At 31.4% G+C, this 17,327-nt stretch overlaps 5 protein-coding genes across 5 annotated transcripts in view; 1 reads left to right on the top strand and 4 right to left on the bottom strand.

The window, feature by feature from the left end:
* LOC105617559 (chitinase-3-like protein 2) overlaps nucleotides 1-285 on the bottom strand; it is a 5,490-nt gene extending 5,205 nt beyond the window's left edge. The window contains exon 1 of the mRNA XM_012199115.1: nucleotides 227-285. Within this exon, the coding sequence (XP_012054505.1) occupies nucleotides 227-285 (59 nt within the window). The remainder of the gene's footprint in view (nucleotides 1-226) is intronic.
* A 1,969-nt stretch (nucleotides 286-2,254) lies between these two features.
* LOC105617558 (cytochrome b561-like) lies at nucleotides 2,255-3,675 on the bottom strand. The gene is made up of 5 exons (XM_012199114.1): nucleotides 3,501-3,675; nucleotides 3,001-3,225; nucleotides 2,710-2,918; nucleotides 2,482-2,639; nucleotides 2,255-2,408 (listed from the first exon to the last, which is right to left on the bottom strand). Exons 1-5 carry the CDS (start codon nucleotides 3,541-3,543, stop codon nucleotides 2,255-2,257), a joined length of 789 nt encoding a protein of 262 aa, XP_012054504.1. The 5' UTR covers nucleotides 3,544-3,675.
* Nucleotides 3,676-5,766: 2,091 nt separating this feature from the next.
* LOC105617557 (ribosome biogenesis protein NSA2 homolog) lies at nucleotides 5,767-6,632 on the bottom strand. Its single transcript, XM_012199113.1, has one exon. It carries the CDS (start codon nucleotides 6,630-6,632, stop codon nucleotides 5,853-5,855), a length of 780 nt encoding a protein of 259 aa, XP_012054503.1. The 3' UTR covers nucleotides 5,767-5,852.
* A 2,073-nt stretch (nucleotides 6,633-8,705) lies between these two features.
* LOC105617556 (60S ribosomal protein L30) lies at nucleotides 8,706-11,327 on the bottom strand. Its single transcript, XM_012199111.1, has 4 exons — nucleotides 11,289-11,327; nucleotides 11,139-11,189; nucleotides 10,107-10,252; nucleotides 8,706-8,929 (listed from the first exon to the last, which is right to left on the bottom strand). Exons 2-4 carry the CDS (start codon nucleotides 11,157-11,159, stop codon nucleotides 8,752-8,754), a joined length of 345 nt encoding a protein of 114 aa, XP_012054501.1. The 5' UTR covers nucleotides 11,160-11,189; nucleotides 11,289-11,327; the 3' UTR covers nucleotides 8,706-8,751.
* A 3,016-nt stretch (nucleotides 11,328-14,343) lies between these two features.
* Nucleotides 14,344-16,341, top strand: LOC105617555 (UPF0692 protein CG33108). The gene is made up of 3 exons (XM_012199110.1): nucleotides 14,344-14,558; nucleotides 14,806-15,138; nucleotides 16,140-16,341. The coding sequence occupies exons 1-3, from the start codon at nucleotides 14,344-14,346 to the stop codon at nucleotides 16,339-16,341; spliced, it is 750 nt and encodes a 249-aa protein (XP_012054500.1).
* Nucleotides 16,342-17,327: the final 986 nt, after the last annotated feature.

Here is a 17,327-nt window from a genome sequence, read left to right as displayed (position 1 = left end):
AGAGGCGGGGAAGGTTTAAAAGTACCAGCGATGACGTACATATTGTCTTGTTCATAGCGCGAGAAATACGATACAAATTTACCTTTTACTTCTCCTCCCCCCCTCCCCTCCTCTCTCTCTCTCTCTCGCATGTATTAATTATAAAATGACTATAAAAGCAGCTCCGAAAGGCGACGCATTCGCGTTCCGAGCGCTTTCATTTCGCAGAGACTTTCGATGTACTCACTGTCGTATGTTAGTTAATAATTCATATTTGGCCTGCGGCACAGGTATTTGGTTAACCATTGAATGACTTATTATTTTTACTGCACTATCGAGCGCTCACGCCGAATTACTTTCCGCGCGAGAACAGAAGACAAGAGGAAGAGAATTCTTGAGGAGCGCCGTAGTTGTCAGCTCGCGCGGCAATCCTTATCTGATGATTCCGATGGCTGGGGGACGCTTATAATGCTGTGCGTGATGCTAGTCGCGAAAAACGCGACGTCGCGTGTACCCACACAAGTGATACACGCGTCGCGGAGAAGACGTCGTCGGCAATGATTGCACGACGATGTTTACAATCAGTTTACAATTGCATAAGCGCGGAATGGGCGTGTTCCGTTTCGTCGCGAGTTAAATGGGCCACAACGATATATATGCGCGCGTACATCGCACGGTACGACGGCGCGAAATGTTTTTGTTATTTTCCTTTTTTTTGTTTTCGTTATCGCTGTCGATTGGTTCGGAAATGCAGTCCCAGAGGGAGCGAAAATATCTAGAAGCGGTGCGAATGCATTTTTTTGATAAAGTTGTTATAATAATAGAAACATATATTTTTATAAGAATTAATTATAAGAGAAGAGAGAGAATGTTAATTTTTGAAAGAGATTACGATTCCGGTTTTCGATCACATTTTTTGAACAAGATTGCGATATAGAAAAAGAAACAAACGGAACCATCTGTTTTTATATTTGAACTAATAATGTACTTTGGAATTTGAGTAAAATAGATCCTATAGATTTATATTTGATATTTGGTGAAAGTGAAAGTCTAGTGCAGGAATAAAAAAAACTTTGTATCTCTTCTTTAGAAAATAATTCAAGAGGATAAAACAATTGGACAAAGATAAAAGGACAAGAATCACTCTTGAAAAGCGTAGTAAATGAGGGGACTTTTTGAACATTTTCGATTTATATTAATCATAAATTGATTTCTGCCTTGCTTGCTTTTAGAAAACGATCATTTTCATAAATTAAAATTACTTTTATGATGAGATTTCATATATTGATATTACATATTTATACATGTGTACATATATATATATATATATATATATATTAGGTGTAGTAAAAAGAAATCCATTATTTTTCCATTCAATTTCATGCAAAAATAATGGATTTCTTTTTATTACACCTAATATTACATTTTAATCAGTTGTTAATTAAATTAGTTGAAAATATAAGCCACAAAATATACATTGTCATTATGTATAGCAATTATATATTACATATATATTGTATATATTGTATAACATCATATTGTATAGCACCAGTTTCCGGAAAAATTATACTTCTGAATTAATATATAAATGTTAACTTATAAACATATATATATATTTTTTATTAAGATATTAAAAAGTAGACTAGAATACAAAAAGATATAATAAAATATTGGACACAAACATAACACATATTTAAACCAGAAAGCTGGCTTGCTTACTAAGCGATTATACATAATTGATTTTTACTTGCTGTGATAAAAATTTTTTTTAGAATTCTTCATATAATTTAAAAAAAATTTCTAATTTTTTCAAAATTTCAGAATTTTCGTATTAATTTTATAATTTTAGAAAATTTTTCAGATTTTTTGTATAAATTAAAATATTTTTTTTTAATGGTGAAATTTTAGTTGAATACTTTGAACCGATCTTTGTATATTCCTTTAAAATCTGAAAAATTCTTAAAAACATTGAGAATTTTTGTCAAATCAATCACGTTCAATCACTCAGTAAAATGATTGGCAATTTTATCTGATAACGCTTTATCTGAACGTGCCATTGTTTCTTTTTTTGTATATATACTTGTACTTTTTTGTATATATACTTCAATCAATTGAATCAACCTTATTTATGAAATTAACGTAAAACTCACGTAAGAAATTTATAATAAATACTTATTAAGTAATACTTATTAAGTAATACTTATTAAGTTTGGAATAGTAACCATCCAGTTTATTTATATCGATGAACAAATCTGGCAACACATCATAATTCCTATTAGCCGGATAACAAGACTTCATCCTCAGGTCTTGACAAACGCCGATAACGTTCCTGCGTTACTAAATATACAGATAAGCCTCCAAACAATACGAGCAGTAATCCTATAAAGTTTATCAATATCCCTTCACTGACGAAGGCTGAATATTTACTTCTGAAATTTCAAATAGAAAAATATATTTTTTGATTACTCATCATATTTACTAACTAAGTCTATCGCTACTAACTGTAATGCAAAGATCGCTTTCTCGTTAAGTCCCAACAAGCACGAAGCAATTGCGCCCACAAAGGCTGCAATGCCAAAAAATACGTGCAATGGCATATAAGAAGCCCGTAATGGAGTTTGCAATCCGGGATAAAGGAAGGAAACACATCCAGCGACCCACTGTAAACAAAAATATATTGACATATATGTCTATGAATACAAGATTGTCAGGCAAGTTTCATAGATTTACCTGACAGCAGAATAATATTACGGTAGTCAATCCAACCCAACTATGTAGAGAATACATATTTGGTATAGGAAGCGGAGCAAGATTGTGACTGTCGAAGACGGCTACTAAAGCGATCACCATTAACAATATAATAAACAACATTATTCCTGCATGAGTTAACTTTAGTCGCTGTTTGCGAACATTTCTTTGTGTTCTATAGAGAAGCATGGCTACAAATAGAAAATAGATTCGTAAATCATATGTATACGAGCATATATGTGATGTAGGAAACTTTTTACTTTTATATTGTACCATTGGCATATAGAAATACAAGCCCTATAGTCATTAATAAAGGATGCCAGTTAAATTCGAGTTTTGGATTAGATCTCCATGAGAAACCTTGTCTATAATATCCTGTCCACACAATCATCAAGATTACAAGAAGCGCGCCACATCCCTCAGTAAGACTGAGAAGAGGAATGAAACCTTCCAAAGAGTGAGATTGAATTTGGGGTGCCTCTCTTATTTGCTCCATATCTAAAAATATCTCATTATATGACAAAAATATCGATAAGTGTTAATAAATACAAAAAAAAATATTGATTAATATTGATGAATATTAGTAAATAACATTTAAAATAATATATAAAATAAATTTTACAATGTAGAGACAAACATATGTTAAGTTTATTCTATAAATGTCTTACATTATATAAAGCTATGTAACTTGCTGTGTTGATAGAAACATAATCCACATTCAATTTTCTATCATCACAGCAATTTTATCAAATTTCTGGCTGTTGTAAACATACCTACACATCTTACATATTCATATGGATAATTCGACACTTGCATTTTATGTCTCCAAAATAATAACCAAATAATAACGATGAATTTTTTTTTATATAGACACTAATCTATAGAAGCAACAGGTGAAAAACAGAAGACAAACAGATGATAAAAGATATCTTTGTTTTTACACATACAAAAAAAAATGAAAACAAAATATGAATCACCGTCTGTAAGAAGTTTACACACATTTAAACGATATCGATTAAGACTGCATTTATAAAATAATATATAACAAAATAAATTAATTTCATACATGTGGATTGCATATAAATGCGACGTTTCATATTTCAGAAGTGTTATTAGATGACAGTGTACATTTGATCGCTGAATGATATGGAGAAACAGAAATTATTCAAATGATAGCTGTTACTATTATCTCTCAAGTAGACCAACACTCATCAGTATTAAATACTTAACGGCGCGATATGATAATTATTATCGTAACATAAGGGGACGATATAAGGGGAGCTTTCAACAAACGAAATAAGCCGTATATCGCACGTACTTACTCCTGATGCAATTCTTGTAAAATAATACTTACCGGATAAGATCAACAAGTATCACGAGACCTATTCATACGTTCACATTGTGTGACGTCACGCGATAGAGAACATTATTGATCTTTTCTTCGAAATAAGAGAAGGCTCTCACCTAACATCTCTCACTTATACAAGTGCGTTCAGGAATATGCTCAGCTCTGTGTGCTATAAGGTCTGTTCTTTTTCCACCGCAAGTTCTGGGAGTTCATTTCGATATCTCGAAATGAAATGAAAATTATAAAAGTAAGCAAATTTATTAGAACATTCATAATTCAATTGGTCAATAACTAGTGAATTTGCTCATTTTTATTATCATCTCTTTTCAAAATACACAATTATCGACGTCCTGGGAGCCGATTCTGTATCTTCAAACAAGGTGAAAATTACAAAAGTGAGCAAATTTACTAGATGTTGACCAATGAAATTATTAGTATTCTAGTAAATTCGCTCTTTGTAATTTTCAAGATACAGGGGATCAATTCTTTGTTTGTTGCGAAAGCAATATGAAGTGTTGATTTCAAAATGCAAGTTTCAGATTGGCGCAACAAACTTGCATACCATATCCCCAAAGCAATCAGTTTGCAATTAATATAGAACCAGCTTTGGAGATATGGTAGGAGCGTGATGGACATACAGTGCTGCACACACTAGTATTGTACTAGTGTGTATATGTACATACATATAAGTATACACCATGCACATTTATTGTGCGGAAGTGCACAATAAATGGCAGAACCAATCAGAGAACACTCTCCGCTTCTCACCCATGATTCTCTGGATATGATCAACACAATGCTACAAACGCTTTAAAGTATTTTTTAATTGGTTAGTTTGTAAAATTCTTTCTTCTAATTGGTCCATCAAATGCTTCAAAGAATTTGTAACGAGATTTTGATCAGTTTCTTTGTCTTGTTGGTCACAAGTGCGTTCTCTCATTTCGCGCATGTAAAGTGTATCTGTAAAAGAAGGGATCGAAAGAATCACTAAGGAGTTCGGCGGATTAACCTGGCTAAAACTTGCGACACACACGATACTTGTTTTCCTGCTGGATTAGTGATTACATCTTAAAAAAAACACCTTTTTTTCTACTTGCACGCACGCATATATATATATATATATATATTTTTTTTATCAATAATGTATAGTATTAATATGAAAAATGTAATTTTGGTGGAATAACGTTAATAAAAAAAAAAAGAAAAGTATGTCTTTTCAATTATTCTTCTTACAAAGTGGCGCTTGTTTAATCTGTAATAATAAATAAGTAGTGTATTCATAAAATATAACTATGGCTATGTATGTACAGGATATTATCAGGAAATTATTTTTTAATATAAACAAAACAAATACAGAACTCTTAATGTCAAATACAATATAACAATTAGAAAGGGCATATAAGAGTCAGCTACAATAATCATATAATATTACAAAATTAATACATAAAATATAAATAATGATTACATGTTTTGATTTCCTGATTGAATCATCTTCAGATATTCGATTTAATGCAATATTATAGTTAGAATGAGGAACAACATAATATAATTGGATACTAACATACAATTAAATATTTAATTGTATATTAATATCCAATTATATTGTCCTTTCTCATTATGACTATAATACAATGTTATAGCTGACTCTTATGCCTTTCCTAATTATTATACTGTATTTTTAATATAAATTGTTGTAAATTATCATTGCTATTGTACATATAATAAAATATTTCAAAAATTATCAGTAAAATCATAATTTAGGAATTATAATACAAATTTATACAAGCAAAACAGCATTGATACATCCATCATTCTCAGGATTATTCGTAACTTGAGCAAATTTTCCCCATACAACTTTACCCGATTGTGTTACAAGACCTAATTCTGAGATATTCACTTCAATAATAGTTCCCTTGGTAATAACACCTAAATTTGTGTACATAGGGGAACTCGGATTTTTTTTAACGCCAATAATCGGCAACGAGAAAGTTGCCTTGAGCTCGGGATGAGTTACATGTGCGGTTTTGAATCTTAATGCCATCGGTCTGATGAATCTTTCAAATTTCGGCGGTTTCCTTGTAAAATTCTCTCCTACAAAGGTCACTTTAGTCACCATGCGCTTCCATGATTTCCGTTTCGTCTTCCCACTTCTCACTACTTTGAAAACTTCAGACTCTGATTGCGCTCTCACTTTAGGTATTGGAACATCCCATTTGCCAACTTTCTCCTTTCGTTTTTGTTTTATCATATTCGACAGCACTTTCGCACGTTTTGTAACATCACGATCCAGCAGATATACAGGCAATGCTCCTTCGGGCAACTTATCAGATTTCACCTTTACTTTCTTCTCTTCATGAGCTCTAATCTTCTTTTTTATTTGAATCTTCTCGTTGCGTCGCTCTTTGTTGAATATTTTAGCTTTTAAACCACGCAAAGTACGGGCTTGCTCTGCTCGTTTGTGAGGAGCACGAGCCTCTCTCTTCCTCTTTCTTTCTTCATAGTCCAAACGGCGACCATGGAGCTTACGGTGCCTCTCAATATATTCGTTCTGTGGCATTTTTCTACATGAATTTTTATACTCACATAGAATTAATTCTTTCTGAAAAAGAAGTTATTATTTAAATAATTTGGATATAGATTTTATTAGCATATTAAAACTAGTATAATTATGTAATTTTCTACAATAGTACTGCGTATATATTATATTTGTCATATTTAATATTATTACAGAGAAAATAATATTAAATATCTAGGAAATAATTTCGCTTGTATAATATTAACCTGAACAAATATTCGTTTAAGTATTGTCTTTATCGAAGCAGTTAACGCAATAAATTATAATTCAATATAATCAAAGTACATGTACATCGGAGGCAATAACTGCAAAAGCATATATACTGTCTTTTAACATGTAATCATACATATTGGAGATATCCTTTTCTCTCTAGAGAAAAGGAAAAATAGTTTTAAGCTTAAAGTCAAGGTAACATTGGTACAACCGGGATTAATTCATCAAAAAATTGCATCAAAATTTACCTCTGATTATGCTACAGAAACGAAAATATGACGAAAACACGAGATGAAGATGAAACTACCATCCGACCATGGTGGAAACAGTTATCAGAGAGAAATCTCAGATCTCAGACCCTTAGGCTCGCAAAATGCTGCCGCGCAATTACTGCCCTCTAACGAAGTCCAAACTACATAGCAAGATTCACTTTTCTGAAGGTACACAGATTCATTTTTTCAGGGTATCAATCATGAAACTTTTTTCCTAGGATAAAAAGTGAAAAATGAAAAATTTCTTCATTAACTTCAATGATTAAAATTTTCACTTTTCACTTTCCATCCTAAGAATAAAGTTTCATAATTGATACCTAATACTGGCGATGATAAATCGATATTAATGTAAAGAAGAGCGGCATGGCTACCTACTTGTACGAGCCTCAGAGTGCGTTTCCGAGTAAGGATATATCCAAACAATTGCATAAACGTATTATATGCATAAAGAAAATTATCCAATCACATTTCTCCTATAAAGACGCACGTAAATATGATTGGATAATTTTCTTTATGCGACTATGCAAGCTGTTTGGATATACCCTTGCACATAAAATGCATGATATATAGTTTTATCCTTTTTTATTAATTGGTAAATAACAAAGACAAATAATTGAACAAGCTGATTAGTTTAACTGTCGAAATAATAACGAATATTACGATAAGTAAAATAATATATTCTTAAATTCTTTACATTTTTAATGTTTTCTGTCCAGCAAATGAGAATGGATTGAAATGAATTGAAATGGATTCAGATTTTCAGAAATATTGATTCACGAATGTTAAAATGTTTTTCAATTCTGAATGCATTTTTATTCATTTATAGAAATTGCATGGAGCATATCTTTATATCTTTCAATCTAAAAATAATATTAGCTTTTTCTGTACATTGTGAATAATGTTCAATTCAAAATTTTGAAATGCAGTTTTTCAATCCAATTACATCCAATTGAATCTGATTGAATTCAATTGACTCCAATTAAATCTAAAAAAAGTATTCGCTATTTAAAATACGTATTTGAATAGAAAAAAGTTTCAATCCATTTTAATCCATTCTCGTTTGCTGGATACTTGATACGAAATATTTGAAATTATAAAATAAATATCAAATATATAGAGTTCTTATTGGATATCGCTTGTCGCATCCAGTGTGCCATATGCATTAAAGGCGGAATTCATTTTGATATTCAGTCGATTCTTATTTTAAGATCTTAAGTAATGTCCTAAGATGCTAATACAGCTGTATGTTCGTCTGATTAGTTCACGTCATCTTAAAATTGATTACTTAAGACAATCTTAAATAGATCTGACTATGAATACAGAGAGAAACCTGAATCTCTATTAATTTGATAGATTTGAATTATTTCAGCAATTTATTTTCATTAGGCGTCACAAAAAAATGGATATTATTGTGTAGTTTACATCCATTTCTTCAGAGGACAATAGTCGGCCGCATTTTGCGGAAAAAGGCTCTCACGTCATTTCTCAGGTTTCTCTCTGGTATATGTGTGTGTGTGTATGTACACATACATACATACAAATATTTAGATTAAGAACAGAAATAAATTAATTTTTTTAAAATTGTTTCGTATTTTTTATTAAATTAAAAATATACATTATGCTTGATCACCAGTCGGCATTGACTTTATAATGTCAGAATTGCCAGGATCTGTGATCGAAAGTGTACAAACACGGAAATATTTACCACAGGCTGTACCTAGCTCGATATTATTTCCGGTATAATGATGTACACCAGTCTTTGCCAACATCGCATAATATTCGATTTCGGATTTCCTGTTAAATTCAAACAAATCATGTTTTATTGAAATGTTGAAGAATTATAATTCAATACTCCCTGCACTTACAAGCAGGAGCAGGAGACTACTCCATAGTACTCCTATTACAATTTATAATACACAAATTGACAGTCATATAATATTTTCAATCTCTTTTAATACATAATTTTAATGTAGATTACTCATTTAATTGATACTTTACTAATTCTAAAATATAGAAAATTTATATTTATAAATTTACAAATTTTATCCATTTAATAGCGTTTTCTACTGGGAGAACTAGTGAAACACTGCCGCACACTGAATGCAATTGTTCCATTATTAAAACCAGTTCGGATATTTTCTATAACTATGTTTATATGGCCCGATGCTTTGTTGAAGTTATAATCGAATTATATCGATGTTAGAAAAGTGATTAATTACATAGCGTTTTTTACTCGAGCAGGTTTACACCGATTTGAGTTGGATAATGTTCTACTATTGATTGATGTTACATGTTTTATATCTAAGGAAAACATCATTAATATAACCCAAATTAGTGCAAACTCACTCGGGCCAAATACGTCAACAGTCATTCCATTCTTTAGAGGAATGCTATGATTGGCCAATTTCACACATAACATTGATGTTATAATTTCAACATAAATCAAGCCATAAACGTAGTCAGTGTTTAATGTTTCATTGACGAAACTAATGCAAAAAAAAGTTATACTGAGATAAACTTTTTCTCTATTGTCTTTAAAGTAGAGACCAGTACAAGTTGAAATTGACTGAAATTGAGGCTGTATTTAAGCTTTGAGATGATATTATGTTAAAGTAAAATATAATACAATATTATATTATTCTAATTAATTCCATAACAATATTGTTTCCAATAAATGTAGTAATATCTATGCCATAATATAAACATTTTGAGTTAAACAATTTTGAAATTCAAGAAAAATTAATATTTTTTGTAAGAAATAAATAAATCATATATTATTATAAAATAAGTAATATTCATTGCTGTGTTTCATTGAATCATACTAAACCTGCAATATTACTATACTAGCTCAGATTTCATCAAAACCTAGTACGGCATTGGTGCTCAGTTTTCTAAGTGGAAAACGCTATAAGAGACTTCATTAAACATGTCAATTTGTTGATACAAAAGGAGTGCTACTTCTCAGTCTCACCTTAATGGTGGTGTATTACTAGCAATGATGACCAATTTGGCTTTGCCTTGACGAAGGGACTTCAGAGTCTGCTTATAACCAAGGACATATTTACCAGATTTCATGACGAGAGCTAATCTGGTATTGATGCTCTCCTGGGCCTTTTTCTATATAATTCAGTAATAAAATTTCAATAAATATGCTTAACATTACAAAAGTAACAAGAAATTACAAATTGTTGATTAAAATATATTTATATTATCTGGAAAGGGTAATTATTTAGAATAGCAATAATGTTTGTTTAATATTCAGATCATCTTTCTCTTTCATTGCTCATGGGTTTACAACTTTTCATGATTCCACATAGGTTTCCAAGTTTGTACATAAAGATTTAATAAAAAAAAAATTAATTTTGGTTTTACAAGGGAGAAGAGAGAGAGAATCCTTCGCATATATATGTACTTAACAATTGCAGATGATTTAATAACAATTGATCCACAGAGGTGCGGGAGGAAGCAAAATCCTCTATAATTACTAAATACATATATGTGTGAAGGATTCTCGCTCCTCCTCTTGTAAAACCCTTGTAAAATCAAAAAAATCAATTTCTTTTTTATTAAATTTCTCACTTTGCGATTCCACATGAGTTTACAACTTTTTGTACATAGCAAGAGCAGAACAGGCCTTCGTTTTTAGTGAAACGCTCGAATCTGATCTAATTTCATTAAAATCGAAGGTGAGGTAGCTATTCTAAATAATTATCCTAGAAAGTACTACTTTTTTTTTATCTTCAATAAACAGACATAAGTTTAAAACAATATGAATGCTGAAATAGCCAATTTATTTCAGATTGCTGTGTTTTGCATAATCTCAATTTTTCATTTAACTTCGAAACAATCACAAATATGATTTGCATAGGTTATAATAATTGTAATAGTAATATTAATATTATAAGAAATATTATAATAATACAATTAATAAATATTTATTGAAAAGGCTTTAAAAACTTTGCTAAAGAATATTTATGAACGAGCACGTGGCATTGCCAATTACCTGTTTTTTCTGAGCCACCATTTTTACAATCAGCGGTTCTTCTCACTTCAGCTAATAATGTAATAATATTCATAATTATTAATTTTATATATATTTAAACAATTATATATAACAAAATAATATATACATTTGAAATTCAATATCACATACCTTCCACAAGGAACAACAACGAAAAAAAGAAAGAATGGAGAGAGTAGAGAACAAAGTGATAAAAGAGCTCGTGAACAATGTCGTCAAAATGTTAGTAATTTTAAGCTGCATTTTCATGCTGACGCTCGACATGATCAAGATTGATGCTTGGTATTCGTCAATTTTGATCACGTGACCTGTTTTGACATTCGACACATTTTCGTCATCAAAATAAGTCACGTGATGAGAATTTCACGAATATCTGCGTCAATTTTGATTAAGTGACCTATATTGATGCTGAAAATGAGCGTTGAATATCAACATGAAAAGGCACCTTTACGCCATTAAATATCATTTCGTTGGTTGCTGCTTCACTGCTTGAGGGTGCCGTTCACAATGTAGAATTAACAAGTCGGCAGCACACAATGCTTGTTTTCCTGCTGGATTGCTAGCTGGATTAGTTAGAATCTATACAATATAATAGGTATTCTAAGCCTTAAGCTTTAAGAAATTGACCAATTACGGGCGAATGCGAGAAGAATAAGGGGATCCGCACGATAAAAGGAACAGAGAACAGAGAATAAGAATTTTAACCTATCAGAAATCATGTATTGTGGAATACACAGTTTCTGATAGGTTGAAATTCTTATTCTCTGCTCTCTGTTTCCTGTTCCTTTTATTGTGCGGAGCCCCTTATTCTCCATTCTCTATTCTCTATTCCTTTCATTGTGTGGAGCTCTTAATCGATTGTGATTTGTCCATTTTTTATGACTTAAAAATTTATTGTAGATCCGGACTTAGAATTTTGCTACCGTATTGGTTGCGATGCTGCCAATATCGCATCCAATATGGTGACAAGATCCTAATCCAGCTAGCAATCCAGCAGAAAAACAAGCATTGCGTACTTCAGGCTATATCCACACAAACTTGCACAGCCATATAAATGTATCATAAAGAAAATTATCCAATCGCATTTCTCTTAAGACGCACATTAAATGTGATTGGATAATTTTCTTTATCCGCATACGTTTATGCGACTATGTAAGTCGTGTGGATATTAGTGGATTTGCTCGTGGAGAGCAGACTCTTGCATAACGCATAACACATAAGACATAAGAAATCCAGCCAATCAGAGTTGTTTATTACATGGAAAGGAAGAAAATGAAGGACTTTGATTGGTACATTTTCTTATACATTAAGTATGGTTCTACATTAGTTGTAAACCGATCGCAAGTTTGTTGCGACAGCCAATATAAAGCGTTGATTTCAAAATGCAAGCTTCATTGACTGTCGCAACAAACTTGCGATCGGCTTGCAACTAATGTAGAACTGACTTTATGTGCAATTTCAGCGAGTAAAAGCTGGCGTTTTATTCTCTCTCTATCAATTTTCGCCAAAATAGCGAATAAATGCTCAAAGTTCGACTGTCCAATTATGAGCGAAATAACTCTGATTATGGCCCACTTGATTGGCCAAATATTTCGAAGCATTTTTTGATTGATCAATTTTTTTAATTGTTAGTCAATGCTCCTTTTCACGATATAGTGGGAGTAACTTCGCCAGCGAAACTTCGCTCCATGAAAAGGAAGGATGCAATAGCTTTTCAACGCTGAATTTAAATTGTGACGGAGTGGGGATAAACGCTAGCTTTTCTTTGCTCGTATGAAAAAGCAGCTTTATGCCCAATGATATACCTTTGATGCGTTCAGAGGGACACTATTAGCAGCACTATCTCTATCATTCTATCTTCGTTGTTTATTAGATGTAAAACAAGGATAGAATGACACAGACGTTAATAGCGTCTTCCCAAATGCACCTCTTGTATTCTTATATCATGGTTCGAGCTATCGTTTCATGTGTCATATCGCGAGAATCTTCTTATCAGAAAGTATATACATATACGCGTGTGTGCATGCATGATGTACATACACTGGTGTATATTTTCGGAAGACTGTGGTAGACGTTCCCGACACTTGGTTGTTCGTAGTCGTTCGTCGACTACTTGCGACTATTCGTCGGTCGTCATTGACGGACGTCTGCGAGTAGAGCCTAACCCCTGCACACTCGTGTTTGAAAAGGTCTTTGTCGGCGGCTCTATCATGAGACTTTGAAAAGCTTCGAGTTGACGTATCGGTTAAAGCATTTATTTGGTACGAACACTACGAACTCGCGCGGCACTGAAGCGCTGAAACGCTTAAGCGTAATGTGAATGCATGCTAATGTGTTGGTACTCATCGCGGAATTATATAATGTATATGCATGAGTCACGATTTGTCACACGGTGTCAACTGTGCGGCAAGAAGGGGGAGGGGACGAACGTGACGTGCAAATGTCAAAGTCATACGGCGCAACCAGGCGTAACCAGTCATCTTGTCGTTATATGATAAATAAAAATCGTCAACTCGTTTCCTCTCTCCAAAAACTAACTTCCGCATCGTTCGCATCGTTTGTACTCGTAATTAACATCGAGATCTCTTGGCTTAATATGTTTATATCCCGTTAGAAATTGATTATTGTCTCTTTCCACGTTGATTGTGCGATGCGCTGCCATTAGAAGTTATAAGTCTCTCGAAGAGTACGTTCGATTTTCAATTTGTAAAACATTGACATTGTCTTTGTATATTTATTATATTATCTTATTATATTATCGTGCTAATCATTGTGTTCGTATTCGTAGTGGTAGAGTCTTTTAGCGTTAATCGACTTAATAATCGTAAAAATATACTTCAATAATCTCCTCCCTATAGATTGTCCTGTATATAATATAGACTCACATAACAAGAATAATTCAAGTTTCAAGTAACAATGTGTGTGCTTTCTAAAATTAATTGCATTTGAATCAAATCTTATATGGTTATTTGTGTGAATTATGTTTTTGTAAATCTTGCAGGAAATTCCAAGGAACTTTCTAGAATGAACAGAGAATATTCTTTTTGAATGTTGTCAAAGTCATTGTAAGCAATGATACAAACAAGACTTCTTGCATCTGTGGGTGACATTTCTTAGCTATTAAAACATTTGTATATCTTTTTATATCAAATTCAACGATTATTTATTTACATTTTGGCATTGAGAAATGCCAGCACCATCCCCGACCCTCTCTAGTTTGCCAGAAATACCTATGTGTGAGAAAACGGAAGTCAATGATACTGATTCTCTGCCCTCTTGGGCCAAAATCACACTTACATCTGCAGAAGCTGAAATCGAAAAGCTGATCTCACGAAATGAGTTGAAAGATGCAGAGGTAACTTACTTCTGTCAAGTAGAACCAATTCTTCAAGATGGACCACAGTGAGTATTATTTTAATGTATTTAGTAAGTCTTCTCAGAACCTACTAATTAAAATACTATGTAATTCTTCTTTTATTTTAAAAGAGAAAAAAGGATGTAATTTTTTCTTATTTGCAATTGTATCAATTCTATTTCATAATTATAATACATTTAGTTTACATTTAATTAATTCTTGTACTTTTCGAAATTGTAAAATGTTAAATTAGTATTAAATTTTAATAATTGTTAAGTATTAAATGCTTTGTAGGTGCGGTTTAGTGGCACTTTCTATGGCATCGCAAGAATACACAAAACCAGTTTCTGTAAATCAACTTCTTGCTGAAGCTCGTGTACGAGGGTTTACACAGCATGGAGAAGTATATAGTGTCGATTTTATGGGAACATTGGCTGCGGAATATTTACCTGATCATAAACCAGATATTTTAGTAGATTTACAACAGTGTCCAGATACGTTAACTCATGCTTTAGCACATGGAGCAATGGTGTTGATACCATATGATTCTGATTTCAATCACGCTCCATGTTTAAAAAAAGGTCATAAAGCGCATTGGGCATTGCTTGTGGGTCTAATCTCTTCCAGGTATAATTTATAATTGAGGGATGTATTCTAAATTTCAGATTGTATTTTTCCTATTTTTCTTCTGGAGAACATTTATTATAGGGATGCATCGAATATCCGAAAAGTATCCGATATCCAGTATTATCCTTTTTTATCATCCGACCGAATAGGGACGAAAGAAAATAAAAATATTAAAATAATTTCATCAGATGACGAATCAAGTTCAAGCGAAAAAATTAATATAAATAAGAAAGATAATAAGAATAAGAAAATAATTAAAGCAGGTGAAAATAAAATTAACGGTAATGAAGAATTATTTAATTAGATGATACAAATGAGGATTTTTACTTATCTTAGGTTATCACTAATCTCTAAAATTGAGAGCAATCTAGAATTAAATAAAAGTAATGAGGTAAAGAGTAATAAGTTAATAAATAAAAAAATAAAAAAAATGTATTATCCGATCGGATAGCCGGATATTATTAATATTCGGGAATACATCTGGTTGAAATTTTATATTATTGATCTTTTATTATATAAATCTTTTATTATATAAATGTTCTATAAATAAGTATATATATTCATAATGTTATAATATCTTATATATTGTTGCAAAATCACAATTTTTTTTCTCTACAATTTTTTTTTTAGAAGACATTCCAAAATCCGATCGAATATCCGGAAAAAATCCGATATCCGGTAATTTTACGATCTGATGCATCCCTAATTTATTATATATAAAGAAAGCATGTTAGTTTTCTATAATTAAATGTATTAATTCAGTTACTTTCAGTTATTAATTTTATTGCGATATATATATATATATATATATATACATACATACTTTATATACATAATTTATGATATATATATATATATATATATAATATTAATTTATTTTTTTTCATTTTTATTAAAATTCATTTATTTGCTTTTTTAAGATGTATTTTAAAGCGTATTTTAAAGTGAACAGAAAAAATTTACTGTGATTGTTAAAATTACTATGATGTTAATATTTTTAGACAGGGATATCATGTTCTGGCACGTCACGGTAAATCGCGTCACTTGGCTTGTTGGCCCTTACGCGATTTGATTGAAAGTAATGGCAACTTAGAGGAAGAGGGTACAGCGAGACATGCAGGAGGATATGTTATACCAAAGGGTGGTGTTGGAGGTCAAAAAGGCTTACGCGGCAGAGCATTGGCATTACATCCATACATATAGAATTATATCGAAGAAAATTATAGGTAATTGATTTCATGCTAAAAAAGAAAATTGGTCGATACTCTATATCCACTTGTGCTAAATATTCGAAACATAACATTTGCATACAATACACACGGCTTCCATAAGAATCACTAATAATTATGTATTATAATATGCGACGCTTTAAATTTAAATTTGTGCGAAATATTTTACGTAATGTTAGTCATGATATCTACCAAAAAGCGTTCGGTATTGGAGATATAGTAATTCTAAGTGGCATTATTTTCGTTTTATTGGAATTATGCGATGTAAATAAAAATTCCGGCAGGCCGAAATATGTGCACGTAAAATATAAATGCAGACAATTGTCTCTTGACAGTATTATATCCTATTAGATTGAAATGCAAAAATGTATGCATACACCGTAAAGTAAAAATGAGATACATAAAAATGTTCACATAAGTAAATATATATGCATATACATATGTGTGTACATGCGTGCGTGTGCGTATGTGTGTATGTAGGAAGTTATCAAAAGTGATAATTCAGAAGGGAAGATCTAAGTATGTTTCTTCAGATAGAGTGTGTGTAGGTTTTCAACAACAATTGTGGTTTCCGTCTTATGTTAATGCAATAAATAAAGAGTAAATCTATTATATCAATTTTTTGCTAAACTATATCTTAATTATAATAAATAATGGCATGCTGTATTAGCTTTAATATAAAACTTTTAAATATTCAGATATATATATACACAGCGTGTTTGATTTAAGTTAATTAACAGTTGTATATCTCTAACTAGTAGAGATATAAAAAGATATCTTATATAAAAAATTTATATATACAATATATAAATAGCAAAGTGCAGTATTACATGGTTTTTCATTATGTTATAAAAGCGTATTGCTCGATTGGAATTTTATTATTTTTAAAATTATATGCTGATTTTTTAATATTTATTTATTGCTGTATAAAACTTAAGTATATTTCTTTTAAATACACCT

This window comes from Atta cephalotes, assembly GCF_000143395.1.
Source record: "Atta cephalotes unplaced genomic scaffold scaffold00013, whole genome shotgun sequence".
In the NCBI taxonomy this organism is placed as follows: domain Eukaryota; kingdom Metazoa; phylum Arthropoda; class Insecta; order Hymenoptera; family Formicidae; genus Atta; species Atta cephalotes.
Note: the sequence above shows the minus strand (reverse complement) of the source record. Positions and strands in the feature narration are given on the sequence as shown.